Raw genomic sequence first — 16462 nt, forward strand, 5'->3', positions numbered from 1 at the left:
ATTGTATATATGTGTGTATGTATGTATTTCAAAGCCAGAAGTGTCAAAGAGTTTTTAAGTTCTTCTATATCCAGTGGTTTTTAAGAGAGCACATTGTATAGCATTGAACGTCTCATAGCGGATGTATAATATCAGACATGAGATCGGAGAACAGTGTGTTGTAGTATGCACAATGCTACATGAGAGCACGGTACGCTGGCTAAAGTCAAAAGTGTAAAAGCATGTGCTTTCCAGCCGATTTCACCCTTTCGCTTTTATCTGCAACGAGAAGCTACGTATAAGGTTCGCGACGCGTTTTAACCTGCAGCGAACGGTGCATTTACGTGGTCAGAGCACGCGGATGGGTAAAGCTCTCTGGAGAATGGAATCTTGAATTAAACTAAATCCAATTTAGATTAGAGGTAGTAATTGTGTTATATCTATAATCTCTTCAGAATCTTTAGACATCGTAATTGGAGCGTGTCTAAAGAATCAACTCCCTTCTATTCTTTTTCTTTCGTTACTTGATCGAACAAAAATTGGCAGAATTAAATGACTAGCAGAAAGAACTTCAAAGATAGATGTTCAAGAGATTGTTCTCGAGATTATCTCGATTATTGCAATAATATTCTTGAAAATACAAAGGCATCAATTATAATAAATCCTACGAATATGATTGCATTACCTAAATTAATCAACAATGTGCATTTGTATATTATAAGACATACTAATCATAAAGTAAATATTAGTTCTTCATGTTTGTCTTCGAAAATAAAATGCAAGTATTAAAATACAGTTCTAATATCAAAAAGGAAAATTTTACTAATAAAGAAAGCACATATTCAATATTGTTAACCACATTCACATAATTATGTCACGTGAGAATGTAATTAGAGTTTCGCGTTTGATCGTAAACCGCGCAACCGACAATCATGGGCAGCGAATTGCGATCAGCTACATTTCACCATCAAAGCTATTCAAGTCTAGTGCGGGCATTAATTTCTAATTAGCACCTGATCGATACAGAACACGGAAGACACATACACAGCGTATTCTATACGAACACGTGGTCCCCGACAACGACAGTATCCGCGAATACATCACACCAATAACATGCATGCTAGTGCATTTTCGTCTGACGCTACAAATACGCATTATCCGGAAGCGCACACATCGTCGAAGTGTACTTGACGCATTTCAGCTCGCAGTTGTCCATATTATATAATACGTTAAGATTCACTTTAACGCGATAAAAGAAAGATACGGATGTACTTTGGAAAACTGAAACCGTAAATACTAATTAGCATCAATCCAATGGCATGGCTCTTTGCACTTTCAGAATCAAGAGTTTCCGCATGAAGAACAGAGAAGTAGCAGTATGAAGAAGTGCAAGAAAAATGCGAGACATAAAATGCGCTTGCAGGTCTTGGTCCCTTTATACCATAAGAAATACGTACATATTTCGCGCGCGCGCGCGCGCGTGTGCGTGTGTGTGTGTGTGTGTGTGTGTGTGTGTGTGTGTGCGCGTGTGTTTGTTGTGCATCTATGTGTATGCCTGTATCTGCGTCTGTCAGTGAAAAAGTACACTTAAAACGCCGGACGTCGCAACGACAAATTCTCGCTTTCAGGATTTTTAAAAATGCCACTCGTTCCAGCGTACTTGAGCCTGATTCTCGGCATGCGTTCCTGACATCGCAACTGGTTCGCCAAATATCTACAGGTTGTACGCCATGGCACGTACATTGTTCGGGATAAGCGTACCGATTTCGTTAGCAGTGGTCTGGATCGTCGCCAAAACGTTTACGCGAGCGAATAGCATGGAAGTTGCAACATTTTTGGACGCAAATTTGAATGTAATTCGGTTCGCGATTATGATGAAGTCAATACGTATCCAATATAGAAATAAATCCATCAAACTAAGTTTTCAAAAAAATCATATTTATATATTTGTTTGAATTTTATATCCTATTCAAATACTGATACAAATGATTGTGAATAAATAGTTCCTTCCTCTTTCTTTAAATAAATTAAGCTTTGCAGCTAAGAGTAGAGCAATAAAATCTTCGTAATGAATTATTTTATAGAATTTAATTTTAATATAATATATACAGAACTTTAATTTAATCGTTAATTATATAGTAAGTTAAGTTAATCAAACTTTTACCCAGATAAAGTAAATTCAAATTTATCAAGCAACATGCAATTATGAGAAAATCCGTGACATCTGTAATAACTCGTGTTATCTCTCTCTCTCTCTCTCTCTCTCTCTCTCTCTCTCTCTCTCTCTCTCTCTCTCTCTCTCTCTCTTTCTCTCTCTCTCTTTCTCTCTCTCTCTCCCTCGACAGGTGCCATTCCCTTACTTCAAAAGTGAAATAACTCAAAAAATCAAGTTTCCCAGAAAATAGGAAAACTTATTTTGTAATTGACAGAAAACCATTAATTAATCAAATATAATATCGGCAAAAGAATATATTCTTAACTTATAGAGAGTAAGAGTCTATTTTTTAAATCTTATAGCTTTTGCTGAGCAAGATTTGTTATAATTCATTATTTTATTGCATTTTTTGCCTCAAAATATGACACTATAGTGATTCTATATCTATGACTATAGATTTTCCTGTAAAGCCTTTCCGGCTAAAGGTTAACATGATCAAATGCCATTTTCATCATTTTCGTTTCACAATCCTTAAAAAGAATCACTCTTTGTTGTAGTGATTTTCACAATTTTTTTAAACCTTTTTTAGTTCTTTTTAAGTTGTAACAATTTTTGATAAAGTTAGTTTACTTTTAATAACAGATAGGGTAATGTTCACCCAACTAATTCATGATAATAATTTTTGAAAAATCACACTTTTTAAATTATGTCATTTTTGAAGTAAAGGAGCGATATAAAGCATTATATTATGGCCAAATCGGCGTTCTTTATTTTATAGTGAATATTGGAAAATATTGTGATATACGAAGTAAGTGAGCGAATGCTTTTCTTCCTTTATCATTCATGACACGAGACGTGTATAAGATATGAGTATGTGTGCGTGATATAATATACGGTAAGGTGGTTTACACGCCCTCTAATGGGACAGGGAGAGTCAACCGATCAAGCACTCTCAGGAAATGTCGACGGTAAGCAATTTCCCAACATCGTGTGCGCCGATATATCACTTGTACCAAGCTAACATTGTCGAGCTAATCAAACTTTGCAAGAACAAATAATTACTGTCTTTCCTGTCTAGCGCAAATTAACGTGGGTGCAATCTGTCCTCCATATAAATATGTTCTGTCTTTATGCTCTAAACTATTTTGCATACAAGCCGGAGAATACAGCGAGCATATAAATATTAAATAATTTAACTTTATATTACTTTGTATGTAATTAATTAAACTAATGGAAAATATTTCATGGAGTGAAATCCCACGTATATGTACGATTACAGAGAATCGTGTTGTTTGTAAATTGTAAAAAAAACATTCACTTTAATTTGCACGCTATTCAAGAATCCTGTTTTATAACAAAAGAAAAATATATGTTATAGACTCGGTATATCATTCCTGAGATGTTTACTAAACGCGAAAATAATATCAGGAAAATAAACCTCGCTTCTCAATGCGTGTTCGAATAACAACTGGCACGGAGCGCGAATGAGAAACGAAGGCGAAGGCTACTTTCTCGCCGTGCGGATGCTGCGCACGGTACGATCTAATAGACGTTACGCTCGATCCGGTCTTAATTCGATAAAATTGATAGCCAGCCGCCGCTTCTCTCCATCCTGGCTGCGAGCGAGCACGGCGAGAAAAAGGGAGTATAGCGGAAAAGAAGAAGCGCACGAGATGTTCCGTACCGTATCGCCCTTGTGCAAGGACAGCGCGCGGCGGCGTGTTCAGGTTAATTCCAGTGCTTTCCCCCCCCCCCCTCTTATACGATATTCCTGCGGCATACCCGACATTCCTATCTGTATCCACCTATTCCTATTAGGGATGTAAATGCGGTAATTTCGCAGGGTAATTACTAGGGGGGTCGGCATGAAAGTAATGCCTTTGAACGGAGAGGGCTACCAGCGTGGAGTGCTTGCTGCCCACTGTGTTACCCTGAAATTACCCTATTGGACGACGCCTGAAAGCGCCTCGGCGTTTTCTGAATTAACGTTTCAGACCTGGCCGTACAGCCTGATTATTAGAGTCGTCATGAGAGCGCCAAGAGATATTCCTCTTCTTTCTCGTTTGATCGGACGTCAAGAAGTCCGCAATTAAGCAGCCCGTCCCGACGTCTCGTGAGCGACGTTGCCCTTTGAAATTGATAAATCCTCGGCGCATCGTGTCCCTTAACCATATGGGAATAAATTTTCATGAAGCTTATCGCGTATTATTCCCGCCATAAATGCCGCTCAAAACCTACCATCTGCGTTTCATAAACAGTGGAATCCCGACGCACGTAATTGAAACTCAACCGTAAGCAGATTAGATAATGAAGGCACAATCGTGACTCTGAGATTAAAGCGAGATGAGCACATAACTACGTCGAGAACAAGGGTAACGATGAAAGAGGAAACTGGTGCTCTACGAGATGCTCTAAGAGATGATATTCACATCATAATAATGAAATAATTAGTTACTATGATATATATAATGTAATCTTGTCGAGAGATCACGAGGAATATTTATAAGAAATAATAATTATTCCCCATTAATTAATTCCCTTGCGAAATATTTACGAACCGAAAAACCACGTTGTGCATTCCAAAATTATGTTATGTATTTATTTTATTACTGAGTATGTCAAATTAAATTGCAGTTATTAAAGAACGTGAAAAAAATTAATGACTTGTATGTTTTCAGATCATAACATTAAATTATCGACGCATTAAAGCAAAATTATGATATTGAGAGTATTTAAAAAACAATTCAATATTGTTCAAGTGAACAATTAAAGTTATCCCTCTGACATTATAAATGATTAAATAGAACATCATCAAGTCTGAAAGGATCTCAATGTCGTCCACGAAGGATGCTATAACTTCCGGAAAGGAAGACTCGATCGAATTAACTAAGTACAGCAATTAAAGTGTCTCCCCTTTTCTCTCTCTTGGTTATTCGATTTACGGAGCATCGGACTCGGTCGTCAGCGTCGCTTGTTACTCATTAGTCAAGATTAAGACAAGACGGGTACCGTGTAATGAGGAGCACGAAGACGCCGCGGAAGACGGAAAATACGAGCGATTACGTCTCTCTTTACGAGAAGATTGGAGCCGCATTGGAGGAAGTATGACGGTTCACCAATGTCAGACAACCAGGAAACCGCCGCGGCAGACACCGCCGGCAGACACCGACGGCGAATCAATAGAAATGGCGGCACACAAGGAAACCCCACCGCACCGCCACGAAATTGAGTCTACTATCACCTTGGCCAGGTACTCACCGACATCATCGATATTCGTTTAACGCGTCGTTTCCTTGCTGGCGGGGCGACAAACAATGGCGAGAAGTATAAAATTTAGAAAGTATAGAGGAAAGTGTATCGTCTCCTGAGAAAGAACGATGAAAAGAAAGATAAAATCGGAGAAAAGAATCTTGAACAGCCATTCTGTCGCGCCTCTCTGGCAAAAGTCTCGAGTTTTCCTCGATGAGGTAATGCATTTTTCATGGTCGATGATAATCTGGTATTAATACCTCTTACCGCCCTGGGATTATAAGGCTCGAAATTTTCACCACTTTACTTAAACCACGTAAATAGATTACGAACTTAATCGTTACACTGCGGTACAAGGGTCTTTACATAATAATAATCTACATAGGAACAATATACATATATCGGTTCTTATGGATAACATTAAACGTAGATAATGTTGTATATAGCTAATAATAATATGTGTCAACTAAAAAAAGTTACATAGTAAAAATGTTAGTTCTTTTGTTAATAAGATACATCGACGCTTACTGGAATTCTTGTGAAATAAACGACAACCCTTTCCATTAGTATAAAATAGGTACCAGTAGTATTTATTATAATATTAGCGGACTGTTTTGTGTGGCAACTCTGAAGAAATTACAGTCTGATCGGAATGCCAATTAATAACGCGGGCAGTATAAACACGTTGCTATAAAATTCTTACACTGTTAAAAATAAAATGTTAATTTTGTCTCGAAGACGTATAGTGTACTTTTTGAAACCAAAAAAAAAAAAGTTAATTTTTGCATATCTCAGAAAGTCTACTATACGGCTTCGAGTGTAAAAAATGTTTCTTTCTTTGATATTTTTGAAATAAATATTAAATTATCTATGCCAAAACGATTTAGCACATTGCACTCTTATAATATATGCTGACAATTTGCTGTCTCAGAAGGGAAATAAACTAGATTATATTTTATTCAAAATGTGTGTGAAAATTTCAAAAAAAGATAAATATAATACATAATGAATATTATAAATAAAAAAATTTACATTCTATCGAGACAGAATTTATATTCATAATATTATAACAATCTTCTGCAAGTTTGATGTCGCGTAAAACGCAGGATTAATAGATCCATAAAAAGATATATTGAACGATCGGCAGACACGAGTCGCGGATACCGCAACGGCAGGGACTCGCAGGAAAAAGCGCATTTCGTTAAGATCGACAGATGTTATTACGTGCTCTCGAAACAGAGCACTTGAGAATAAACATCAGATGGTCGGCTCTCGCACCTCTCAGCCTGAATAACCTACAGACTGGTTACAGCTCGAATCCCTCAGAGACCGCGTGTTGTTTCCCGCGTGAGTTTACGCGCCATTGGCCACCAATCTTCGGAATGAAACTGCCGCCGTTCAGTAGACTACCGGCGAGGGCTTGTTTCACGAATGGTGCGCGAAAAAGCGAGCAAGAACGACAGGGGGGAAACGCGTGAGCGAAGGATCCGGTCGATTGGATGGAACAACGAACGGCTCGCGCGCGAGACGGCGCAGCTACGATTTCTCGAACGACGCGTCGAATAATCACCCGTCTAACACACCCGACGATACGCGAGCGATCACGCCGGTTCACGTATGCGCTCGCGCGCGAATATATTACACATTGTATTCCTCCGATAAACCGCAACGCTGTAAACGGCGATTACTGCGAGGCCGAACGCTTGCGCGCGAGCGGCAACTTGTACAACGACGTTGGGGAAACGACGCATCGGGGATGTAATGGAATTGTGTGGCTGGTGTAGCGTTAGACTATCCGTTCAATCTCTCTCTTCTCGCTCCATGCTTCCTCGCGAACCAGCAAGCGTCTTCGCCGAATCTTGTCACGTGATCTAACGTGAGTACACGGTGTAATTGCACCGAGGAGAGAACTTATCTCGGATATACTTGAAACCACGACGTGGTAGCTCGCATGGAAACGACGGGAGACTCATCGAAATTCTCATACGGTATTATTAACGTTCGCTCAACGATCGGTTACTTATATGTGTCTCTGGAAACGTACCGTGACGAATCGATTAGACGTCGATGACTTCTATGAATCGTTTTGCAAGAGAAATGCTCACGATAAGACCGAGCCAGCTGATTTGGTCATATACGGCACAAATCAAAAGTACCGTTGAGTCTCATCTAGAGTTGCGAGAACTGGTTGCGAGAAGCAGAAGCTTCTCTCTCGTCCGTCGATTCCCGTCGACTTCGCCGACAATCATCGCCGGTTGCTCCCAGCGTTTAATCATGTTACATCAGTGCGACACTCTGACAATCCTATCAAAGTAACGAGGTGCGCAGGTCGGGACATACGTACGGCGTGGGATTCAAAGTTTCATCGCGATCGATCATCCCTGATTACTCCTCCATACACGAACGCGCGCGCGTATGCCGTCGACTATCGACAAACCATGTACTTAAGTTCTTACATACGAGAGCCCGGCTCTCGGGCGTAGATCAAAGGAAATACCGTACATTAGAAGTGATCAAGCATTTACTGCCATATGCTAAACTTTGACCGCCACATTCGACACGCATCAACCAAAAGTCTTGTAACCAAAGTCTTTCTATTATATAACGTGCTGTTTTCCGCGATCCAAATTTCAAACTGACCATTTATACCTGCTATTTAGTCCTGTAGCAGGTGTAAATAATGGAAGGTTTAAAAAGTAAATACTTGAAAGATTTATTGATTGTAAAGTAATTAATGAATTTTCAGTAACGTATTTTCAGAGAGAAACTGATAAAAGATCAACGCGAACAGTAAATAAAAATCAATTTATAAATGTACGTCATCTGTACGATCATCTGTCTAATCCTGGAGCTTATCAATTGTTTTAATCTAGTTAATCTGTCGTGATTCGATTCGCAACATGAGAATCGTAGTGAAAGCACGACGTGAAAAAATAAATATTATCTCGAATAGTCTGTATAATGCCATAGAAATCATCTAAAAATTATCAAAATGATTGTCAATTATTACTGAAAACATTGCTAAAATATGAAATTTAATATTTAATATACAAATATTAAACTGGAATGATCAACCAGTCTCTCGCATGGTGATTTTCTATATATAATAATATAGTTTCAGAACAGAAAATGCAGAATTGCGGAAAAATAGTTGAAGAAAGTCAATGTGGCAACGATGAGAGAAGAGTAAAAGAGTAAACAAACTTTAGATAGTGGGGTTAAAAAGACGGATCGCCTTTCAAAATATACATAGATATTATGCATGAACAGGAGTAACGATCCGCGGTAAAGTTCATGAAGCAATTCGGTCCTGACTGACTTTTTGTGCATTGCCATTAGCTTTACGATCGCGCCAACGTAGCAGATTTACATGAGCTGCACGGTAATAGATCGCGAGGGAAGAAGGTGACGATAAATTTCATATTCTACAGCCGGTAGATTCACGAGCTGTCTCGCCAACGGAACAGACCTGTAATTTAATGCATGTTTTGCGAGACATCCCTTTATGCACTTCCTGGGACACGTCCTTACAGCCAATCAGGTTTTCACGAGAGACGAGAGACGAGCGCGTCTCATTACTGCAGTTGTTAGGCCATTTGTTCCATCTTAATGTAACTTCTTTTTATACTTCGCGCAATACAGTATGAAAGCTTGATTGAGTACAGTCATAGGTACGCTTATGGTCTAACACCCGGTTGATTAAAAGAGCAAATTATTGCAAATAAATATAAAAAAATGCCTGTGGCGTTCCAATGCTGTTTTCAATTTTTCAAAATTATTTTCCGTGAAATTAATTTGAAGAAACAATTATAAGTCAAAATTAGACTAGCGAGAATAAATCAATTAATAATCCTATTTTCGATCAAAACGGATCTTACAATTAGTGCTTAATATTCCAAATTAGATTGATCGTTTATTTTAATAGTGATGCTAACAAGCATCTTAAAAGTCTGTAAATAATTTATTGCAAAAAATATTCTGACTAAGATAATAAGATAAATAAGTTTTCGCAATAAATTATTTACAAGTTCCTAAGATGCTTACTACCATCACTACAATATTAAAATGGACACTCAATCTATTTTGGGATATTAATTTCAGCTTCAGTTTGCAACTGCGCTTCAGGACCAACAAGCCGTATCGGCACGCAGTTTATAAAACTGAAATATATTTGCAAAGATTTGCATTTAGTATTATTAACACTAAAACTCGCTTTAACCAAAAAGTAGGATTCTTTTTATTAATTGATTAGTTTAAAGGACAGAAAAATTATTTTATAAAAAAAAATTTTTTTTTTAATCAAAGCTCTTTTCGTGGACATTGTTATTTTATAAATGTATATAATTTTCCATAAATATAAATTATATAATTATCTTTTTTAGATTTATCATATTTTCTATCTAACTTGTCGATAATCTGATAAAAGCACTTGAAAATAAAAAATATATTTGTAAAAAAAGAAAAAAATAGAACACGTCAGCGGTGGTTCATGACATTTTATTTATGACTTTTCGCGTAATTTCGAACTACGCTACCTATATTCGTAATCTGCGGATTTAAAAAAAAATTTGCAAACTCAGCGTTGTCAGATGAATTTTCGATATTTCGTTCGAGTATCGGACGCGGAACGTCCTATCTCTTTGTGAGAGGGATGAAGCCGCTAATACATTCGACTTTTCATGAGTATTCATAGAACCGTGGTATAATTACGAGCCAGTAGCAATACATTTGAGTAATAATCGAAACTCAGAAATTTGAAGCCTTTTAAACAGTTATTGATATTAACTTAGATAAAAAAAACGCAACGAGCGATATATTTATTTTGCACAATAAACAAAATAAAAAAATACTTAAAAATTCTCTTTTTCCTAATAAATGATTTTAAACGTTTGCTATGTCACTTATTACTCTTTGACACATGCAGCAAATACTAAAAATACGTCTCTTTTATCCGCTAATTATTGCAAATGCGATCATTTTATTTCATATATATTTAAATTCCTTCGTGTTTTATAAAAATTTTTTTATAAATTTCTACCTAAAAGTTTTCTGCAAATATTCTGATAGAAATGCAGAAGTCAATTTCATTGTTAGTCCGCAATCAATTTTTATAATATTGGACTTGTCCCTTCTTTCGTTCATCACGCAAACCTTTATGTATGCGGCAATTATATAACAGAACTGAAGAGACACAAGACAAAACGAGGTCCTACAGTTCAACTGAATATCGTAACTTTATATCATGACGTTATTCGAACGTTATATATTTACGCAAAAATAACCATGAAAAAGACCATGTGTCATTCTAACACATATATAGATCATAAGGATATGTCTTACAAATTAGATATCCTTTAGCTATATAAGTTTTTGGAGGTGCACTAAAAGTACATATAGATAAAACAATGGATGCAAAAACTTACCTTTAGGCGGAGATCACTGACGGTCCAGACGCGGCTCGCATAATCGTTGGATGCTCCAAGAATAAGAGTGCCTGTTGAATCGAAGTCCACCGACATCACACCGGCGTTACTGCCAACGAGGATGCCCTTGTTTTCCGATGTATCTGCAACAGAATATTCATGGATACGTCATCGTACTGCTACATAACGATGTTTGAATTTAATTCTTCGCATTTACGTGTCCACATCAATTACTTTGGTTCGTATTGCACGACCGTTTCATTCTATACCTGCCTCTCTTTCTTCGCTTGGTCTATACCGCGCGTTAGTCTCTGAATATGACTAATTAAATTTATGCCCTGACGGCTTAATTGGCAGCGAGCAAACCGCGCTGCAATCCAAAGGGAGCAAGTTATAAGCACCTCAAAGCAGGCAGAGAAAGAGAGAGAGAGAGAGAGAGAGAGAGAGAGAGAGAGAGAGAGAGAGAGAGAGAGAGAGAGAGAGAGTGCGAGAGAGAGAGAGAGTGTGTGTGTGTGTGGGAGAGAGAGAGAGAGTGTGTGTGTGTGAGAGAGAGAGAGAGAGAAAATGTAAAGATAGAAACAGAGGAGAGCAATGAAGAAGCGCGCAGAACAAAGCCGAGAAATGGAGAATGCGTGTAGATCTAGAATAACAGACCTCGTGCTAAGCGGATATAACCCGTACAATAAGGACGAATGTTTCATCTAATTTGTAAGAGGAGACGGAGAGAGAGGATTACATTCGAGAACATTATAGCATGCACGATCGCAGCTACGTTACAATACGGTGAAATGATTTCGAAGCGACGGGGCAGCTTTTAGTATACGTCGCAAAGGTGAACTATAACGATGCGCAAAGTAACCTGTTGATTCGTTAATATACTTCATTAAGTGGATCGCGGGGAATTTCTTAAGAAAAAGTGATACCGCGGCCGTCCGCGTGGAACGGAGACGCGGCGAGATGCCGACGGAAATCAGATTCCAAACGGAACGTTGGAAGAGCAAAAAAAAGTCTTTTACCTTTGATCAATAAATAAATAGCATAAAAATATAAATAATATCGTCCTCTTGCTTCAAAAGAAATACAACTCAAAGATTATGTTTCTCAGAAAAAGGGAAAAACTAATTTAATAAAAAATTTATTGAGACTAATCAAATAATGTCTGTAGAAAGAATATATTCTTAAAATGTTCTTAAAATCAAATCTCATTTTTAATATTTCACAATCCATAAAATCCTTTTTTTTTATGATGGTTTTTAAAAACTCTTTTCGAATTGTGATAATCTTGACAATTTTTATAAAATTAATTGATGCTAGAGTGTTTACTTCATTTATTTACTTATTCATAATAACTAAAAAATCAGATTTTTTTAGCTGTGTCACTTTAGAGTAAAGGAACAATATGTAATGTGCCTTTGTTCATCGGATATGTCAAACGTACATATATGTCACATAAATCCATCAGAGAAAAGATCATGAGAAATTAAATTACATATCAGTCTTTCGGAAATCACTTTCGTCGTTACGATCAAGTTTATAAGCAAAAACCTTAATTCAAACGGAACCTTAATGGATTACATGTACCGGATGTTAATAGACGACAAAACTGTGACGAGTACCTGCATAATGCAGATGAACGAGTTTGCTTTGAAAAGCAAGTCTAAGGAGCTCCGCACAATCAAAGGAATAAAGAACAGAGAATAGAGAACGAGATCCGATTAAATATTTTAAATAAAGTAAAAATTACGAAAGTAAATTCAATAGGTAATGATCAATGAAATTATAAATATTCTAGAAAATTCGGTTTTGTAATTTTTACTTCGTTCAAGATACACAATCAATTCCCAGTTCTTTATTTTGTTTCCTATTCTTTTCATTGTGTGCAGCCCTTAAAGCCCCGATTGAGAATTGCGAATTATAGATTAGAATTCTACCAAGTCAGATAATTTTAATTTTCATCTTTTTTGTTTGATTAGCTGAATTTTAAGGTTGTAAGAATTGATCAATTATAGTCAAATATAAGGAGGATAATCGACTGTGATTGGTCAATTCTTACAACTACAACCATTTAAGCCATGATTAGATTAGGATTGAAATTGAGACTGAAATTTAACCAATCAGAAGAAAGAAAATTAATCTCAAGTTTAGTGAATTTTGCTTTGAATGGTTAAATTTCAGTTCAATTTCAATCTCTAGTCTGATTACGACTCTTACAATTGTAGACTGGACTTCATCTTAAATTCGCAATCCTCAATCTTCAATAAAGTGTGACATGGATTTAAATTATTTTGCTAATCGTAATAATGAAAATCTCTAGAAATTAAGAATCTCTCTTTGCTCTTTACACACTTCTGGATGCTTTCCATTTAATAAATCGACATAAACATTATTATATATAACATATTATTATATACAATATAACATATCTTTCTTGGTATTTAGTAGTAACAAAGATAGAACAATACTTGCGTCGACTTATGTCACCAAATAAAAAACATCTTTTCTATTCCATTAAGTTTGTTCGTGTCGTATGCTCTAGCATGCCTCAACATGCTCCAACACGCTCCATCTCGTTAGAGTAAATAGAAGCTATGGTAAGACATGTTAAAGCATATTGGAGTAAATCGGCACGAACAAATCTATTTCTGATTTTCGCTTTCTTTCTTTTTCTAAGTACACTGAAGAAAAAATGGTTCATTTGACTAAATTAATTTAATACGTCTTGATTTGTTTCGATAAAGAATGAATGTATTTAAATATTCCATATTATATTTGACTTAGGCCCGGTTGCACCAACGTTACTCTTTGACTTTAAACTCTCAAGACTTAAAACTCTCTGTCTCGTTTTAAAGCGAAAGAGAGACAGAGACGAAAGTTTTAAGCTTCGCTTAAGATCAAAGTAACGTTGATGCACTCGGGTAAGTACATACTTAAGTACATACAACCAACTAAAGAAATAAAGACAACTAAATTAATTAATTTTTAGTCGAAATAATTTTTGTAAATAATTGCGCTGTTATGGCCCCTATTTTATAACAATACCGATTGTGTTCATTTTAACGCTTACAGTACTTGTGAGCATCATTTGTCCTTAATATTTAATAAATAATAAAAATAAAATGAGGCTTAAAGCGTTGTGAGCGTCAAAGTGAACACATCCGATATCATTATATTGTCGTTACGCAGGTCTCATGGTGTAAAAAAAAAGCAGCGAAACGACAATATAACAATATCGTTACTGTTAAGAATTGTTAAGAGTTACAAAATTATAGAGACAATGTACCTAAGGCCTATACCTGATGCAAGTACGCAGCGTTCTCGTAAATTCGCACATTTTCGTCTTCTGTTCGTAAAGATTCATTCAATTCGGTAGAATTGTCCGTTCTTAATGATTATATGGAGGACGCATCAGAGATTCATAATCGCAAACGAATAAGGAAAACTGCGGAAAATGTCTCGCGAAGACACCGTTCAAACGAGCGCGAAGGACAGCACCCGCCATGTTTACTAAATGCCGCCGCGCCACCGCGTCATCGCGCGCGGGCGAGAGAGAGAGAGAGAGAGAGAGAGAATTTGAATAATAAAACAAGTGGTAGATAAATTCTCTCTTGGCGGGATCTCACTCTTCGCAATGCTCAAACGCGATACTCGCGATTGTTACACGTTCAGGGTGTCGTTTACTTGCGTGAATGCTCCGACTAATCGCAATCTTTTCTCCATACGCATTTTAACACCTTAAATTGCGACTTACACTCTTCTCACCACGACGATCAGCAATATTCGCGACAACCTTCAACGAGTTTTCCTAAAGTCTTGTGTCCACGATGCTAGAAATCGATTCGAGATCTCGTACAGAGATGAAATTAACAAATCACATTACGAGATATCAGAACGATTTTTAGCATCGTGGACACAAGGCTTTAAAATTTTATATGCAAATCAGGGAAATTAGAGACCAACCAAGACGAAACATACTAAGATCAAAATTACATAATTGGTTGAATTCTCAAATGAATGCAAACGATGCTTCATTTGAAGGAAATTATAAAATTCTTTAATTAAATAGATAAAAATTTAATTAAATAAAATTTTCAAAACATGCACGCTTAATTATTAAAATTTCATAAAAATAGATAAAATAATGTTTTTATATACATTTAAAATTTAGAATGTTTAATATTAAAAAATTAAATTAATAAATCATTCATCACTTCACTTTAGTATTAAATCACTTCTTATTTAATTATTAAATATAATAAACATCAATCCCTCACTTTAAAAGTGACGCAATAAAAAAAAAGTGATGTTCAAGTTATTACCATGAGTTAAATAAAGATTACCTTATCAATCATCAAAGGTGAATTAACTTAATTTCAAAAAAATTGTTACAACTCAAAAAAAAAAAAGGATAATTTTAAAAAACATCACAACACAAAAAGGATAAATTTTTAAGGATTGTAAAATGAAAATGACAAAAATGACGTTTGACCATGTTAAGAATTTTTTTTACCAATATTGTTTCATATCATATTAATAAATAATTTTTTGTTAGATTGAAAGAATTTTCCCCTTTTTTGACAAATATGATTTTTTCAGTTGTTATTTTTGAAACAGGAGAGCGACATGTGACAGCACAAAAAAAGGAAATTTCTATAGAACAATTCTTAATTTTCCGATTTAATCTTAATTAGATTTCAAACTTTCTTAAAAACAAGATAAATAAATTTAATAGTATTATTGAAAAAATATATCATATCAATTCTGTTATTTACCTTTATTAATGTTCCAAAGCTTCACCTTCCTGTCAGTACCTCCAGTAGCCAATATTCTATCAGTAGGCGACCATTTAACAGCAAATACTTCCCCTTCATGAGCACTCTGTAAGATTTATAAGCATTTAATATATGAGATTGCTAGACATCTTCCATGCATTCAATTTATTGCATAAATATTACAACAAAGATTTGATCGCATAACAATATCACAAGATAAGTTAAAAATCTAACAGTATATCAATTATACATTACTTGTAATTATTAAAAATATCTCGTTTTTATATTCACACACAAGCAATTTCATTAATTAATAATTAAAATGTGATAATACCTGATTATTAAATTAAGAATAGCAAACACCATAAACTTTACCTTACATGCTAAAAAAAATTTTTAGTAGGAAGCACATATTTTACAAATATAAAATTCAATACTTATTATAAATTTTCTTTAAATTACACTTTAAACATTACTATAAAGCATTTTAGACATAATATACTATAAATAAAACAAACACAGACAAAGAAAATAACAGAATTTTTTTGTTTAAACCTTGTTAGCGTAAACAGTCTTATAATAAAGCTTGCAAAATATACCCCATTAATTTATACAATTAATGCCTCTTCTATTTTTCAAATTTAATAGTTTAAGTAAGCAATAATTATTCGGTATACATATTCTGTATACCATTCTGCATGCACATTGTATATCAAAATATTTGATCCAAAGAAAAAAATAAATTGTAAAAATCGTAATATGTATATTTTTTTAAAATATAAAGAACCATATATATATATAGACGACGCTCTCACAGAGAGATATGCCAGAATACTAAGAGCAACGCTTCAGGAAAGGCCAACTGGCACTGTATTATATCCACAGTT

At 35.5% G+C, this 16462-nt stretch overlaps 1 protein-coding gene across 1 annotated transcript in view; it reads right to left on the minus strand.

The window, feature by feature from the left end:
* LOC108753574 (autophagy-related protein 16-1) overlaps nucleotides 1-16462 on the minus strand; it is a 424436-nt gene that overhangs the window by 403317 nt on the left and 4657 nt on the right. The window contains exons 7-8 of the mRNA XM_018495271.1: nucleotides 15576-15681; nucleotides 10807-10949 (exon numbers count right to left, since the gene is read on the minus strand). Coding sequence (XP_018350773.1) covers nucleotides 10807-10949; nucleotides 15576-15681 — 249 coding nt within the window. The remainder of the gene's footprint in view (nucleotides 1-10806; nucleotides 10950-15575; nucleotides 15682-16462) is intronic.

The sequence above is a fragment of the Trachymyrmex septentrionalis genome, unplaced genomic scaffold, assembly GCF_001594115.1.
Source record: "Trachymyrmex septentrionalis isolate Tsep2-gDNA-1 unplaced genomic scaffold, Tsep1.0 scaffold7, whole genome shotgun sequence".
Lineage (NCBI taxonomy): Eukaryota > Metazoa > Arthropoda > Insecta > Hymenoptera > Formicidae > Trachymyrmex > Trachymyrmex septentrionalis.